Genomic DNA, 18,014 nt, shown 5'->3' on the forward strand with positions numbered 1-18,014 from the left:
TTCATTTCTTAGTCTCCATATGTCGGTCATCCCCCACGTCTGCATACAGACTTTTTTACCGTACCTTTTATTACCGGTCGACCTATCTAGGGCTGGGTCCAGGCATGTATTGAAATCTCCACCCTATATTATTGGCGCGCACAGGAATTCCCTAAGTTTAGTCCATATATCTGCATAAAAACTGGGGTCATCGGTATTTGGACCATAGGACGTGATTATCGTTAGTACTGTGCCTCCGAAATTTCCCTGCACTATGACATAACGCCCGTGGTCATCTTTAACTGTGCGAATAAGCTGGAATGGGGTGCTTTGCCTAATTAACAGTAAGACACCTCTGGCATACATAGAGTATGAGGACGCCATGCGGTACGATGTTCATCTTGTACCCACCCGTGTTTCAGTAATAGAGGTAAGATGTGTTTATGTATACACGCCACTTCTATACCATGTCTGTCAAAGTATGCGAATACTTTACGTATTTTCTGTGGGTTTTGAAGCCCGCGAACGTTCCACATTATGAACGTTAGTTTTCGGGTATTCTTGTCAGTGTCAACCATGCTCATCTTTCCCTATACAAGGTAAACATCTCCACCGCAAGCTCCAGGTGTAAAGCAAAAACTGTGTGTACAATTTATCAGTGTTGACCAGACATTTTCTACCTTCTCCAACCATCTCCCCCACCCACTCCGCCCCATCCCCTTTGGCGGAGCCAATCCCAGATCGACGTATCAAAGTCACACTACCTCCCCCTCCCCTACATATAACAAAAAACCCCAAACAGTAAACCGGTGTGGTGCACACAGAAGGGCGAGAACTACCAGCCCATTCCCTGTGGACTGTCCCCAAATGGGCGGATGCCCTGTGAACGTATGCATCAAGAAACTTAACATAGCATATTGTACTTACACATTTTCACCAGGTGAGTTATGTAGCGATATTATGATGTACCATAAAAATGTCAAAGACCAAACATGCTTTCACAATTCAGAGCACAGCATTGTGGTTGGGTACTCATTTATGCGGAAATCTGACTTATCTGTATTAGGTACATAGCAGTCCTGATCCTCGACCAGTGTCTATCGACAGGCACAGCTTCCCGGGGACCATCTGGAAAAGCGTTTGCACACTGTGATCGACTGTTGCTTTCGTGTAACCATGCTTTTTGGTGTAGGGAAGTGAACGCTCCTGTAGCTCGCAGCAATTTCTCTCGGCTATCAGGTCCAGGCTTGTGTTCTGATTAGCATTGTTCTGGCTGGTCAGGATGCCAGCTGACTCTTTCAATGTACGGCTATTCGACGTCTGACGTAGTAGATTGTTCGTCCTGATCCCCTCTCGGAGATTTCATTCTCGGTCCTCGTTGTCCTTTCTGTGGGAGAAATTTCAGCGCATCCTTTGGCTCATTATAAATCTTTGTCTTTCCATCGTCCGTGATCTTGAGCCAGGCAGGGTACAACATGGCATATGGTATATTCAAGTCCCTCAGTTTTTGTTTTGCTGGGCCAAACTTCTTCCTTGCCTCCTGGACAGACACAGTAAAGCCAGGATATAGGGATATATCCATACCTTCGTGGTTCAATTTCCCCAACTCTCTAGCCTTCTGAAGTGCTGCGTCGCAGTCCCTGTAGTTTAATATCCGAGCTATGATCGGCCTTGGTCTCGAGCCGGCTGGTGGCTATGGTGCCAATGATCTGTGCGCTCTCTCGACAATGAATATTTCGGAGAACGTCTCCCGTCCTAGCACTGAGATGAGCAATTGTTCGACATATCTCTCTATAGGTCCCGTATTCGTCGTTTCAGATATGCCCGTCAGGCGGATGTTGTTTCTGCGGGATCTCGCTTCCAAATCTTCTGCTTTTGCTGTTAGAGCCGCCAGATGTTTGCCCATCTTCACCTGCTTCGTGTCCATCTGTACCTGAGCATCTTCGGTCTTGGATATTCGGCGCTCAGACATATCAAGTCTTTCCATGTGCTTGTCCAAGCGCTCAGACATCCTGTCAACCCAGTACGTCAGAGAGTCAATTTTGCCATCAATGTTAGTTAAAGCTGCTTGTATCGTAGTAAACATGGCTTGCACATAGTCGTTGGTGACCCCTCCCATGACACCCGTTGCCGCCTGCGTGTGTGACTGTTCCTCCGCACCTTGGTCCGTTTGTTTTTTTGCTTCTTCAAAAGTTATTTTGGGCTGATTCCTATCCGTCTTGCCCATATTTACCGATTGTGTTCGGCCTCCGTGCCAGGTGCTTCGGAGAAGAGCGGCATCGAGCAGGAACGTACCGTCGGCGCCCAGAGATCGTCACAGTGCGGGTATGCCCCCTTTATGGTGTGGGGCCCAACGGCACAGGTCAAGCACCAGTCCGGGCAGACAAGCGATGCAAGTGGACCCAAAGCGCTGTGTATCCCTGTGCTAGCAGGCTAATATTCAGGGATGTCACCGTGCCCCAGTCGTGTCCCTCTTCACCGTCGCTTTACTGCAGTGTGAAGGGCCAGTATGTCCGGTATGCACCACTTCCCTCTCTAGGCGACCGATATCCCAGCACTTCTCTCCTGTGTTTGGGGCACCTGTTTGTCTTCCCCCGATGAGTTTTATGGGAGTGAGGGTATGACCATCATTCCACCGTGCTGCCCTTATAATCTGTCGCTCTCAGGTCACACGATGTTTGTGAGTGTATAGGTAGCCGGGTGCAGTCCAGCAGCGTCCAGGCCCCCACCGGTGACTGTAGGAGAAAGGGCCCACGCTACCTGCGCAAGCACAAGACCAGGCCTCAAAGAATCTGTGCCAGGATCATGGTGCGCAGATGCAACATGAAGGGGTTTTACCAGTTCAAGTTCTCCAGCCAGGCGCAGGAAATTGTTGTGCCACTGTCACTGCCCTGTGTTTTGGCCAATGCGCGCTGCTTCTTCTTCTCTCTCAAGTATCCAGCGCGATATATCCCCCGGGGGGGGGGGGGCGGAGAGTATCATAATTACTGTGCGTGTTATCCTCCCCGGCTGCGCAGCGTCTCCAGATCCCGTCTGTTTATCCACGGGCCGTATGTAGCATTCAATGTTCAAACCACCATGCAACGCCGGGGCCTGCACTAGATTACCATGGCGTTTCTTCCCCAACCGTGTATTTCAATTCAAATGGTGCCTTCCCCGTGTTATCTGCACCTGTACTGTCGCCGCTACTCACTCCGCAGGTGCTTCACCTCCGTCCCTCTGTTTTGATCCTCTTCGTCTCCAGTAGCTCCAAGGGGGGAGTTCCGACCGCACCGGGCAGGGAGCTCCACCTGGGCTGTGCTGTGCGTGTCAGCCACGTTCCTCACGTGAGGCCGCTGCTTCTGTTTCGAATTCTCCCGGCCAGGCCGCAGGAACTCCGCGTCGCGTTCCGGGCTGTAAAAATGCCGCCGTTTGCAAATTCCTGATATGAACGGGTGCCCGGTGATCAGTAGTAGCAGGCTGCACCAGTCAGCTACAGTCAAGTTTCCATCATGTAGGATTGTGAAGGATTTTTAGGGCATCTGCAAGGAGCTCGCCTAGGACGCGACCATCTCGCTTCGTGGCAAGCTCCGCCCCCCCCCCCCCCCCCCCAAGACCATTTGCATATTTACATACATTAGGAAACTGGTTACCGAGGCAAAGTTCTTTTTTCTGGTTCCAGTACCCCCTGCTCCCCCACTCTGCCTTTTCCTTACATTTGTATTTTACATTTACTGCTGTAGTGCGAGAATGCTTTTCATGAAAAGGATTATAATGTAGGGTTGACAAAAGAAAAATACCAGCCATTTATTGTTTAACCCCTTCGCTGCGGCGAGAATTCCGCCGCAGCGCTGGGGGGTGTGGGGGGGGCAGCGCGGTGGCGCTGTGCTCATGACGGAGCCACTCCGTCATGAGCCACGGTTGAGCTGTGCTCATGACGGAGTGGTTCCGTCATGACTCCGCCCAGTTGCATTGTCCCCCCGCACAGGCGGGGAAACAGCGCCGCTTGGGAGGAGCGGCCGCCAACGGTCGCGGCATGACGGAACCACTCCGTCATGAGCACACGGCAACCGTGGCTCATGACGGAGTGGTTCCGTCATGAGCGGGGAAGGGGTTAAAGAGCCTGCAAAGGCCTTATCTTGACAATGATAGGGGTATAAACAAAATAGTATGTATATATTTGTAATGTGACTTTTCTGTCTTTGTTCCCTTTAATTATCAGTCATGGATCATTCAGGCAGCCCTAGAACACAATTAAAAATGCTTTCTATTTATATTTGCTGTTGGAAGTATGCACAGAGTGCTGAAAATACTTCTTTAGGTGTTTATTTTTGTACAGCCAGGGACATCGATCTAATGAGCTGGCAACCTAATCACAAGACTGAAAGTTTCTTGCAAGATCAGCACATCATTTATTTCCTCCACCTGCACTCACAATGCACTTGCGCTGGTCACCCTGTACTTCACCCTGCAGTGACACGAGCTCACTACTCACCCTGCACTTATGTGATACTTCACTCACCTGTCCCCCTCACTGCTCAATCTGCAGCTCACTCAAACAAGCCCATCACTAACCATACATTCATTCATCCCACTCTGCACTCACATCTCCACCCAAATTCATATGGTCACCTCACTCACCCTGCAGTCACTCCTCTTACCCTACTCTCACATCTCTCACCGTGCACTCACATGGGCACTCCTGGGCCCCCACACAGCGCAGATGGTTAATGTGCCTGCTACAAAGAATGTGTACCATGCAGATTAGAGAACTGAGTGTAAGTAAACTATGAGAAGCGCTATAAAAAAATGAAATGTTTGTCAGAAAGGGGCTTTTGAGAGATGAGGTGCATTGTTAGTTAGTAATAGTGAGGGAATTCATGGACAAAGAGGAAATGGGGTGGGGGTGCCAAAAACTGCACTGTGTGCGACCAGTGCTAGGGCCAGCCCTAGCTGAGAGTGTTAGCTCCCCACGAAGTTCAGGTCTAGTTGCGCCCCTGTACACACGTATTGGCATGTAGTGCCCCATCAAGGTTTTCGTCCTAAATTACAAAAGTACACATTTACATGCACTGCAATCCAGCCTTTCAGGGGGCCCCTTGATAGCAACAGCTCTGTTTTTGCCCTGATGGCCTGGAATAATTCCTAAACAGATTCTTGTAAATACCATCATTTTCATTTATTTTTAATGTGATTGATTTGAGAGAGTATATTACTATGTGCAGAGAAATGTGTTTGTTTGATGCAACAACCATAAAAAAGTTTATTTTAGATCAAAACGGGTCCTCACATATGAGTAATTGAAGGATGTCACAGATATTATTCGCTGTAAAATTAGTGGGCTGCTGCTGTGTTACAACAGTGAAAACACACATCACTATCTCTGAATATTAGATGTAAACACTTTTAGAATTTCTGGTTGTTGAGCACAACCGGAGGACGGCAGTAGCAAAAATCCATCCACAGACTGACCGTCTCTGTGGCGAGAAACAGGGACACTTGTCACATTAACGTTGGTGGTGTTATTTTCAATTGTGTTATTTTCAATCTATGTCATGTGTAAAACAAAGCGTCCTAGTAAAAACAATTTGTGCACATTTTATCTTGGAAAACTGTGTTTTGAGCTGTGTAATAAGCCTGTGCCATTTAACCACACCCACTCACAACCCTGCAGTTTACTAAACACTCTTATTTTGTTGAACATTATCTGCCGGATATGGCCTGGGATACGCGGGTTGCGGTCGATTATTTGGTGTCCCAGATTCCAGAAATTTGTCAGGTGGTGGGGGGGGCCCGACATCTAAAACAATTCAGCTGGGGGGGCTCAACCTCCAAAAGTTTGCAGACCTCGGAGTTAGGCTAATCTTATTTCCAACACAATATCTAAGGAGGAGAGATCCCAGATTCTTCAAGGGCTGCTGAGGATTTCCCGGTTTATAAAAAAAAGTGAACCCTAATGTTCAGGGATCACCTTTTATCGGCTTATTAGCGGGCCCATAAGCCTTATTGACAACTTGCAAAAAATTTTTTGCAGGACAAGTTCTTGACAAACTTTTAATCTGAGACAATGGAAGCAATATTCTGTCCCCTTTTCAAGGTGGCTTCTGACCCACTGCTAGCACTACAGATCAGGTCTTTAGACTAGTTGTTCTTTACTGGAAATACATATTACTGCTTAAGCAAAAGCTATATTTGGCATTCTTTGACCATAGGGCAGCGTTTGACATTGTTCCTCGAAAAAACCTCTGGAGAGTTCTAAAAACCAATTGGGTGATGCTCCATGAACTTGGTTAATTTAATAGCTAAGCTGCACAAATCAAATTATGCTCAGGTTAGATAGGGAAGCAAGGGGGAGTTGACGGGTCGCATCAGAATCACGCAATGGGTTAGGACAGGGCTGCGTCCTCTATCCCACCTTGTTTACCCTATACATTAATGATGTGGTCCACCTACTTTTGAAGTGACAGAATGATACCCCGATATTAAATAACAGAAAGATTCCCTTTCTGCTCTTTGCAGGCAAGTCTCTCTTAATAATCAAATCAGCAATGCGATTATAGGCCCTAATTAGTAACTTTAAGGGCTTCTGCAAATCAAGAGGCTTAGAAATAAACACGGTCAAAATGTTTATCTACCATGACTCTTAAGTAATTAACTGCTACAACGGCTATGCTTGTTTTTTATATCCTGCATGGCTATCTAATGTGGACTTACACAGCAGAATGTTTTTACACTTGAATAAACACCTTTACAAGAACAAGGAGAACTAAAGGTAGTAGTACTAGATGTACTCGGTAACTCTTCACTTTGTGTAGTTATATGCTTGAGAGTCTGTAAAGATGGAATGAGAGCAATTAGCTCAAAATGAGCTAGACAGTTGTTGATATCTTTTAGTAAGCCTTTTGCTCCAGTGCCAACTGCAACCATTGAAGGACGGGCAAAATGGGTGAGGTGGGGATAGACACTGATAGATCAGGTGCTCACTGAATAAGGCAACTGATAGCAATGAAATCACTTTTACTGGGACTGAGATCACATGAGATCAAGACGTCAGAGGAATGATTAGCTGAGAGCACTTTAAGAGGCATGTTGCAGCTTCTCTAATGATGGATGAGCCTTGAACAAACCTAATCTAAGTTTACATTCCTGATATAAAACGTCCTTGTTTCAGCAAATATGTTTGATAGGTGCTGCGACAAGACAGTAATGAAAGTTAAGCATATTCCTAGTCTACGTGTCCTAAACCAAACTAAAAACATTCAGTTGTGAGGGCTAAGAAATTTTTCTATTGTGTGCGGAAACACTTGAAGTCTCTTACCTTAGAAGAATTCTAGACACCATTCGCAAAACAGCCTGAGACCATATATCCACGGAAACATTGTATACCACACAAAGAACAATATCCATGAACTAAGTGCCTTGGTGACATGGTCCAGATTCCTCTTCTTAAAAAGCCAAATCCCGATGAGTAGGACTTGCCTTATTTCAGAATCATTTAAAATATTAATTTTTCCAGCTAAGTTCCTGAGTTATCAGCATGTCATCTCTGAGCCCACACTGACAGCAACTCCATTCTTGACATTTTACTATCTGCCTTTCACGTTAGACAAGGACACATTTATGTCCAAGACTAACATCCTGGATGACCATGGACATTAGCTGAACAACAAACTGATTGTACAGACCTTCTTCATAGCCACTTTTCACATTTTCGACCTCCAAATTTGCACGGATATCTTTCTTTAAGTGCTGGCCTCTAAGCTGCCCAACAACATTACTCAATTACAGATGGACCAGGATTATGGCTGCCCATTCTTTTTAAGTGATCCTTCCCCATCACCTGTGACATTACATAATATTACACTGCATCTACATCCATCATCTCTACCTACACTCTCTCTGGCAGTTAATACTCATTCTCCAGGGAACCCTTGGTACAAGTCACAGAACTGCAATGACTGATTTGTTAAAATGCACAGCTGGGTTGGCGTCTCACTCATGCTTTGGATACTTCTATAAAAATGTATAATTAAGTCTTTAACCAATCTTAAATATGCACCACTGGTCTAAGCAATGTCAGTTTGCCCCTTGCTGGACGCCATTTCAGTGGGTTTCTTTATCGATGCAAGTTTTTGTTTAACACTTAATGATCTAGTTGGCCTCTACCCGCCGACTCGCCATAGCAGCACTGTTTTAGTACTCATTGTTCACAAAGTCCTCATTGGATCTGGCCAGAACCATAATATTTCTGTATTCAAAATTCACAAACTAAACTAAGCACCAGAACTCTACAGATGTGAATATGTTTTACATCCCCAAATACAGTAAAGTTGCAAATGAAGGCAAAGTTGTTTCTGTTCCCATATCTAAATGGTGTATCTCACTTCCATACACCATGGTATGAACCGATCAATATCAGGAGGAAAGGAATTTACAAGCAAACCAATACCCCTCATGGCCCACCTCCCACTCAAATACTGCTGCTCAACCTCATTTAAGCACTCTGGAGCACTCCCCCTTGGATGTAGCATCTTACAAATGTGATATAAACAAAAATACACGGCTAATACTCTTGATACTGCTTTCCACCTCTTTTTGTAAAAACACAAAACAATTTTGAAGCCTACTTAAGTAATGATAATCCACATGCATTGACAAAGGCAATAGGTCATAAGCCTGAATGTGCGGTGAAGAGCAATTGGCTTTGTCATTGCTCCCTCCTAGCCCCCACATTGCTATAAGATGTGCATACAGATGGTGGCCATCTTGTAATGATTTTTCATAAACATTTAAAAAAAGGATTTCAAGATGGCTGCCACATGTGCACACATGCTTGTACACACATACACACCAGCCATCTTGCAATACGTTTTCATCATAAATCTTAAGAAAAGGAATTAATTCCAAGATGTGTGGTATGCGAACATTTGTCGGCACATTTTCATTGATTTGAAGGTGGTTGATGTGACATCATTGTCATGTGGTAAGAGGTACAGATCTAAAGCCTCAGTCATTCCTAGGTTTCTCACTTCTCTTGACATAGCTGTTGGGGCATCAATTCAAGTTCCCTCATCACATAACCGTAGGCTGGTAGTTGTGCCACTGTCCACAGATCATGATCGCGTTGCGGTGTTGGGCTTTAGGTGGTTAATAACCATCCATGTACCTAAGGTACGAAGGCAAAAGTCAAGTCTTGACTTCCAGAGGTCTTCTGACCCATCCATTTTCAGAATAATTTGTGTACCATCAGAAAAGTTGTAACTTATAAAGTTTAACTATCTGATCAGGTCCAGTAAATGTGCGTAGCAGATGTACAATAGGAGAGAAGAGATGATTGACCCGCTAGAGACACCACAATATTGGGTATGGGTGCAGATGCCAAAGGTGGTATGCAAACCTAGCTTTATCGGTTTTTGAGGTATAAGGCAATCCATTTTTTTTTATGGTGTCTGTGTAGTAGTGTCTGTTTGGAACAGTGTCAAATGATGCACTGAAGTCAAGAAACAAGATGACAATTCTTTTGAGTGGATTAAAAACTCCTCTTTCAAAACAGTTTACCACACAAATAGGTGAAGATTGGCTTGCAGTCTCCTGGACTGCATAGGTCTTGGTTCTTCTTCCAGAGGAGTGGTCTCATGTGAGAGGCTTTCAGTTTGGGTGTGAAGGATCCTACTTTCAAGGACTTGTTTAGGAAGGGTCTAGCTGCTTTCCCTGCACAGGATGTAAGGAGAATATCTTTAAAGATTTTTTGGGGAGCGGGAGGTAGGCGGGCGGTTGATGGGAAGGGAGTGTTTAAGGACTGGGTCTGAGATGATCATGATGGTCTGCTTGCGTTAGTAGTGTAGACTTGTTTTTCAGTTAACGCGTTAAAGGTGCTACGAGATGGGAGACTGGTGTTGTCCATCATTGTGGCAATGCTATCATATATAAGAGGAGTGTTACTTGTGGCAATGGGTGAGCAGAGCATGGTAGGGGCAAACAGGCGCAGGTGGGACCTAATTTGTAAATTTCAATTCAATGGAATCTAATTAGTGAGACTGAAATGATCCTTGGGTGGTTGAGACAAACACAAAAATAGGGAGGAAAGCTATTAAACCATGAGCAGGGAACAGAGATAAACAAAAAAGGAACTGAATCATGAGCAAATGTGAATCCAAAGCTCACTAATTCTACACACCACTTCGAGCAGTTGAGAGCATTATAAATATACTTATTTGTTTATTATTATTGGATACAATTGCTGTAGCCAACAAACAGCTAAAACTCTGCATGTGAGACCTAAAAATCAGCAACTTCATCCATTGACACTTTTTTGTTTACATTGCCTTTTGAAATTAGCAAGAACACACAAAAATACAGATTCTATAACAAAGCGTGCACCTTCTGGATGGGACACATTGTTAGCCACTTTGCATGTAATAAAATGAAAATCGGCTCTAGAACGGAACATATCAGTTTGCATTTATTTTACAGTCTGCATTATCGAATCAGACATCATTCAGGTAAAGGTACATTGTGCACCTATTGCCTTCCCTGTATTCCAGTACAAATATTTACCTAGAATAAAAGTGCATTAGTAAAGGTTGTCATTATACATATTTATAAAAAAGAATACAGCAAGTATAATCAAAATATTTTACATTTGAATAATGTAACAACTTATTCGGGAACCTATTGATTTATGAGGAAACAACAGTGCGACCACTTTTACAAAGAGTTTGGTTCTCAGGAATTGCCACCAGGAGGTCAGTAGAGGTCGCTCAGACCAGCTGTCTTTCTGGCTTTCTGCATAAGTGCCCTCAATTGGAACTGTTTCCGAGACAGAAGACGTACATGCTGTGAAAAGAATTATTAATAGATCAGTATGGATCCAAACTTTAGAAGCCTTCAAGCAGCAACAAATGGAAAGCAGTACGTGTGTAAAACAATGGCCTGTGAGGTTTACAGATTTAGTTATTTTCTCAGGTTCATAACGTGCGCTTGCACTACTAAGGACATACACAGTTTCAACATAAGCGTTTTGGGTACTGTCTGAGGTGAAAAGAAGAAAACATCTTTGTTTTTGATGGCTCACTGTATCGGCAAATCAGGGGGGCTAATATGGACGGCTACTTTATTCCCAACTATGAAAATTTGCATATAAATGGAATCGATACTCTACTCTATGGCAACTAACAGCATTTGTTAACATGTTGGACATGCATGGTAGAGACAAAATCTATCTGCAGATTCCTTACCTTTGAATTTACCCAGTCATCAGACTGGATCTGGAAGATATTTCGGAAGCAGTACTCTGCGCACTGGTAGGCTCCATGTGGCATCAATGGTGTCATCCGCACCGGAAGTGATGTCCGTGTCACCTATTTAGGTGTCACCTCGGTGCGCGGACGTCAGTTACTTTTCTGTCCGTAAATCGGGGAGGATGGGTGGGTAGGTAAGGAATCGGCAGCTATATATTGTCTCTACCAGAAGTGAGTAACTTGTTCGTCTGGTAGAAGCTTCTAGCCGCATATTCCATACCTTCAAATTGATACCCGGTGGAGTTGCTACTCTTCCTTAGAGGGATGTGGAGTAGTGTGGAAGGTTGGAAAGGGGACAGATTGTCCCACATGAAATGGTGTCACCACTTTCGAAAGGAAAGAGGCCCTAGTGCAAAGCACCAGTTTGTCCGGATAAACTGAGAAGAATGAAGGCTTGGAAGATAAAGCCTGCAGCTCACTCACCCTCTGGGCCGATGTAATGGCCACAAGAAAGGGCTATTTTGATGGTGGACAATTATGAAGAGGCTCGAAAGGAACACACAAAGAATGTGAGAACTAAATGAAGGTGCCACTGAGGCATAATGAAAGGAGAAAGGGGGAACATATGTACAAGACCGTTCAGAAATCTTTCTACAGTAAGGTACTTAAATAAAGAGGGTTGGTCAGGCAGACGCAATAAGGCAGGTAGAGCAGAAAGGTAAGCCCCTAGAGTGCCCAAAGAAGAGTCCTGTTGGACAAGGGTATGAATAAAAAGCTAAATATCAGAAAGGGGGCCAGAAAGTTGGTCAATGGACTTTTCTGTATAATATGATACAGATAATTTCCAACTGCAGGCATATACCGTCTTGGTGGAGGGACGCTTGGCTGCCAGAATGACATTGCAGACTTTGGGAGGGAGGTTGAAAGCTATCAACTGCCACCATCCAATCTCCTCGCAAAAAGTCGCAGCAGTAGAGGAGGGTCCTCCATGTCCTCTACTGCTGTGAAAGAAGATCCTCCAGAAGGGGCACCCTGATCGGAGAATCAACACTCATGTTCAGAAGCTCAGGATACCAGATTCTATTTGCCCAGTCCGGTGCCACAGGGATAAATTAACTTGGGCCTAGTTGTTCTTGATCTTCTTGAGAACTCAGGGCAGGAGTGGTATGGGCGGAAAGGCATACAGGAGGCCTCAGCACCACTCGAGATGAACAGCATCTCCGAGCCAGAGCCGCCTTGCAAACTCCAGTACGTAAAACGGCTCATATTGAGAGTTCTCGCAGGAGGCAAACAGATCTAACCAGTGCTCTCCCCACTGTTGAAAGAGACCATGTGCCACCTCTGGGTGGAGACGCCATTTGTGATCCGCTAGGCATCGACTACTGAGTTAGTCTGCCCTGGTGTTCAGAGAGCTCGCAGGTGTTGAACCACCAGGGACACGCCCTGCTGTTTCAGCCATGTCCAGAGGCGCAGGGTGCACATAGCGGTGGTGTTGTCCCTGAGCACCTGCACAAGCCTTCCCTTGATGGAGGGTTGAAAGACTTTCAGTGTCAGACTGATCGCACGGGGTTCCAACATGGTGATGTGGAGTCCGGATTACGCCAGAGACCTCTGATCTTCAGCTCTCCAGGGTGGCCGCCCCATTGCAGGAGATAAGCATCTGTGACTACTGTTAAATCTGGTTGGGGAAGGGAGAGGGGTCTGCCTCTGACCCAATCATGGTTCATTACTCACCGCTGCAGGTCCTTTGCAGTTCCTTTCGATATGGACCATGTTGGAGAGGTTCCCTGATGTAGTGCCCACTGAAATGTCAGGTCCCACTGCAGAGCCGCATGTGCCATCTGGCATGCGTCACCAGCAGGATTCAGTAGGCCATGAGGCCCAGCAGCCCTAGAATCAGTCTCACCGTAACCCAGGATAGGGGATGAAACATCAGTATCATAGCCTAAATATCCTGGACTCGCTGCTCGGAGGATAAGGCCAAACTGCACTGTGTCCAGAACAGCTCCAATGAAAGGGAGTGTCTAAGAGGTCAGATGTGACTTCGGCATGCAGGAGGTTCAAAGTAGTCTGGGGGTGGGAGATGACCGCCTGGGGCAAGCCCACCTTTAGTAGCCAGTCGTTGAGGTAGGGGAAGACTGTCACCCTTGACGTGGGCGGATAAGCTGAGACCACCGCCATCACCTTGGTGAAAACCCGAGGGGCACTGGTAATGCTAAAAGGAAGCATGGTGACCTGAAAATGCTAATGGACTACCATAAATCGCAGGTAGCGACGATACGGCTAGCAGGATGAGGATGTGAAAATAGGTGTCCTGCAAGACCAATGGTACCATTAAGTCTCCTGGGTCCAGGCAGACAAGACCTGAGCCAATGTGAGTACCTTGAACTTCTCCTTCTAGCGGAAGTAGTTGAGGGTTCGGAGATCTAAGATAGGACAAAACCCCATGTCCTTCTTGAGCACCAGAAAGTAGCGGGAATAGCAACCACAGCCTACTTCGGGTACTGGAACCCTCTCTACGGCTCCCTTGGCTAAGACAGCCATGACTACCTCGCGGAGCAGGGACAAATGATCCTTCATCAGCAGGTCATTGTGTGGAGGCATGTAGGGAGGGGCAGTCTCAAACGGGAGGGAGTAGCCCCTTTAGACGATCCGCAGAACCCACCTGTCTGATGTTATGGTCTGTCAGTGGTGGAAGTAATGGCGTAACCTGCCATCAACTGGATGCGCATGATCTGAAAGGGGAAGATTAGGAAGGTTTGGAGGCTGCAGCTGCCAGGAGGGTGGTGACTGGGCCAGTCCTCTGGCTACCTGACCCTCGAGGTAGGAACCTCACCCTTATCCAAGCAGAGGTTGGGAACCTTGAGGTGCTTGGAGGGTGGGATAGGGTTGGTGTGGTTGAAAGACGTTTCAATGCAACAAAAGGAGCAAAAGACAGACTGGGGACGTGGGGCAGCCAAGAGGCCCAAGAACTTGGCTGCAGCCTACAAGTCATTAATGCATTCCAGCACAGTGTCTGCCTTGTCCCTGAAGAGACGGGTGCCATTGAAGGGCATGTCCTTGAGGGAAGTCTGAACATCCCCAGAAAAGCCAGATGTTCGCAGCCAGACATGGCTTCTGAGAGCCACCTTCAACGAAACTGCTCTGCCCAGCGAGTCGGTCATGTCGAAGCCACAGCGTATAGTAAACTTCACTGCAGCTCTCCCGTCTGTAACTGCTTCAGAGAGAAGGGCCTGGGCCTCCTCCGAGACCTGTGGCAGCACTAGCACAACTATTTCCCACAGCGTGTGGGAACAGTGGCCCAATAAGCATGCAGTGGTCATAGACCGCAAGACTGGCAGAAGAAAACGTTTTCTTTCACAAGCTGTCGAGCATCTTGGATTTCTTGTCCGGTGGAGCGGCTGGAAACGTGCCATGGGAAGTGGCAGCGTGGACCCCCAAGCTCTCCAAGGGAGGGTTATGGGTGAAGAAATGTGGGTTCCCTGAAGCGGGGCAGCAGGCAATCGTCTTATTCACAGGAGTACCGGTGCTAAGTCTGGAAAAGGTCCCCCAGAAGGACGTCGGTGAAGGCTTGGTTGAACAGGAGTAGGTGTTCAGAGGAGGGAGCTCCCAGTTGCAGCAGCTCCGTCAAGATGTTAGTCTTGGTTATCACAGAGGGCAACTGAAGGTAGAGGACCTCAGCCGCCCTCTGCACCACAATTGCATATGTAGCTGACTACACTGTATAATGCGAAAAACGAACCCCTGTAACTAATTAACGTTCCTAGGAAAGGGAAGTTGACAGAAATATCCTTCGGTCGGCACTTGAACATCAAATATTTGTTTCAGGCCAGAGATCCTCACCCTCGGCCTCTCCATTCCGGACATGAAGACTGCGTGTCTCAAACTTACATCAACCTACCTTTGACTCTTGACAGAGGACGATATTTGGAAACAGCACTAAATGCCAGCATTTGCCCTATTTTAAGGTAACAGCCCTAGTACCGTTGATTTGGCTTCGAGCAATTTCTACTGCTGATAAGATATCAGCAACCCTTTGGACCTAATCCTGCCCTTGAGGCTGTTTTTAGCAATACTTCCATCCCATTTTGGTCTGGACTATGCTTATTAATGTGGTTTATTAATGAAGGCGGCACGCTCGCTGAAACGCGCATCAGTGCATTGATGGACCAGCATCACATTTATGTATTCTACTGTACGTTTGTATTTGTTTTCTTTTTTTAGTGTGGCTCACCATCTGTATGTGCGTTTGTACTGCCTCCATACTTCGAGATGTTAAGCACATTGAAATGAATACTTGCTTATACATTGTGTGTTTGACAAGAATTTCAAAACAACATTTAGAGTTGGAGTATCAGCACTTTGAACCCAATCTCTGTGATTAGCAATTGATATATCGGTTTGTTATTTGTCATACATGTTTCAGTTATTGTTTGATGAAGTTTGAGCCACCTTTTTAAGTATTTTGTAATAAAAATAAAATTAGATATTTTATAATTGTTTGGTACATTGAGTTGATTTTTCACCCAGTTCCTCACACCAGTCCATAGCCTGTTCATACTGGTATTCTAAAGGGTTCACTGACCACTGCCATTCCACCCGAGGCCTAGCCCTTCAGAATAGGGCTCAGGCTCCGACCTAGGACGCGGTGGTCCTGTTGGTGTTGGAATCTGCATCGATCAAGGTGGCTCCATGTCGTCGGGGATCACAATGAGACTGGCGCCGACAGGAGCATCAGTGTCAGGGCTGGGGTGGGTTGAAGTGGCACAACTACTGCAGGTAAGGAACCATGACTGGAACCATGGGGGGAGGGCCAACTGAGCCGTGGCCAGAGCCACCGTCGAGGAACCAGATGGGTTCCCCTCTGACCCCGAAGCCGTGCTGGAGGGGTCTTGCTCCTCAAGAATGAGAAGCATGGCCTCATACACTCTTTAATTTGACCCGGGGTCTTTCTAGCTCCTGTAAAACTGGTGCGGCGCAGAGTTGGCCCAGGTTCCAAGGAACCAGGCCTTGAACACCAATATTCCAGGGTCATGTCGGCCGACGGATGAGGAAAAATCAAAGACATCGACTTCTTGGGCTTTTCTGCCTCTTACCCGAGTGCCCCGACGATTTCGAATGGACGAAGAGGACTTTGGACTCCTGGAACAGTCATGAGACCCTCCTCTGGAATGGGACCGTGACTTTCGGCGCATGCCAGGCCACTAGCAGCTTTGGGGATCGCTCCCTCAAAGCCTTCGGCACCACGGCCCGGCAGTGAGAGCACGATTTGGAGTCGTGGTCACGCTCCTGACATCACAAACACATAAGGTGCGGGTCTGTCACCAACATGGCACTGTGACAGGTGCTTCAGGGTTCAAAAACTGTCTTTCTTGATGACATCCTCGACACACCACGAGGAAAAAACCTCAGAAAGTTTGACAAAATGTCGCAAAATCCTGTCAAAAATGGACAGAGGGGTAAATCTTCTCTCGGAACAGCGCTAGCTGGCGTGGAAAGAAAAGAACTGACATCAGCACCTCAAGGAGGTGCCTAGATGGGTGGCGCTGACATCAATTCCGGCCCAGCCGCCGCCACACGGGGCCAACCGACGGCATCTAGTGGCGCACAGGGGTACTGCTCATGAGAAATCTTCCAGATTCAGTCAGACGCCTGGGGAAATTCAAAGAAATCTGCAGCTAGAAGTCTCTAACAGATAGAAAAAGTATATATGCAGCATGAAATTACCAGTGCAAAAAGGCAAATGCTACTAACCAGTATGCATCTGTTCTTGGCATGTAGAGCTGCAGATCTACACACTGTGCATAGATCGCCATCTGGTGTCGGGCCCGGATGTTTGCAGTTCATCTAAACCAATCTGTGGAACTGCCCGTATTCTTCTCGCAGCCACAGACCATTGCAGAAAGAGCTCTCCACACACTAGATGTCAAATGAGCCTTACTCTACTACATCGAGAGAACACAACCCTTTCGTAAGACCAAGCAACTGTTTGTTTCTTTCACACCACCACACAAAGGCAACCCCATCTCCAAATCTGGGATAGCTAGGTGGATTGTTAAATGCATACAGATTTGCTACCACAAAGCAAAACAAACATTATCTGTTCCCCCTAAAGCCCACTCTAAACGTAAGATAGGGGCTTCCATGGCATTTTTAGGAAACATTCTCTTAGATGACATCTGCAGAGCAGCTACATGGTCTACACCGCACACTTTCACTAAACTCTATTGTGTAGATGTGCAAACTAAGCAACAAGCTAGTGTGGGCCAGGCTGTACTCAAAACATTGTTTCAAACCACTGCAACAGATACGAGTGGTCACTGCAAGGAGCGAGTACTGCTATATAATCTATGCACAGTGTGTAATCTGCAGCTCTTATGCCTTGAACGGCAAATGCTGCTTACCCGTATGCATCTGTTCTTGGCATGTAGAGCTGCAGATCTACACACGCCCACCCGCCTCCCCGGCTACCTTTATCTGTTCTAGTTTATCTTATTTAGATACAGCACACATGGGCATCTCACTGCTTACTACTACGCTCCATCATTTCCCTGTTGGCGAAAAATAATCTGAGGATGGAGCCGAAGCCCATGCGCAATACGATCCAAAGAAGGAGTCACATACCTCGTGACTTCCAAAGACTTTCCAAGAGGAAAAACAAATGCAAACATCCGGGCCCAACACCAGATGGCGATCTATGCACAGTGTGTAATCTGCAGCTCATATGCCTCGAACATAATTCTTCAACATCTGATCATTAACAGAGAAGTCCTAATCAAAGCCTAAAATATTTGATAAACAAACATGAGGGCAAAA

The 18,014-nt window shown here is 46.3% G+C and overlaps 1 protein-coding gene across 1 annotated transcript in view; it reads right to left on the reverse strand.

The window, feature by feature from the left end:
- Positions 1 to 10,395: 10,395 nt before the first annotated feature.
- TSG101 (tumor susceptibility 101) overlaps positions 10,396 to 18,014 on the reverse strand; it is a 225,373-nt gene continuing 217,754 nt past the window's right edge. The window contains exon 10 of the mRNA XM_085648060.1: positions 10,396 to 10,794. Within this exon, the coding sequence (XP_085504186.1) occupies positions 10,705 to 10,794 (90 nt within the window). The 3' untranslated portion in view covers positions 10,396 to 10,704. The remainder of the gene's footprint in view (positions 10,795 to 18,014) is intronic.

The sequence above is a fragment of the Triturus cristatus genome, chromosome 3_2 (assembly GCF_964204655.1).
Source record: "Triturus cristatus chromosome 3_2, aTriCri1.1, whole genome shotgun sequence".
Lineage (NCBI taxonomy): Eukaryota > Metazoa > Chordata > Amphibia > Caudata > Salamandridae > Triturus > Triturus cristatus.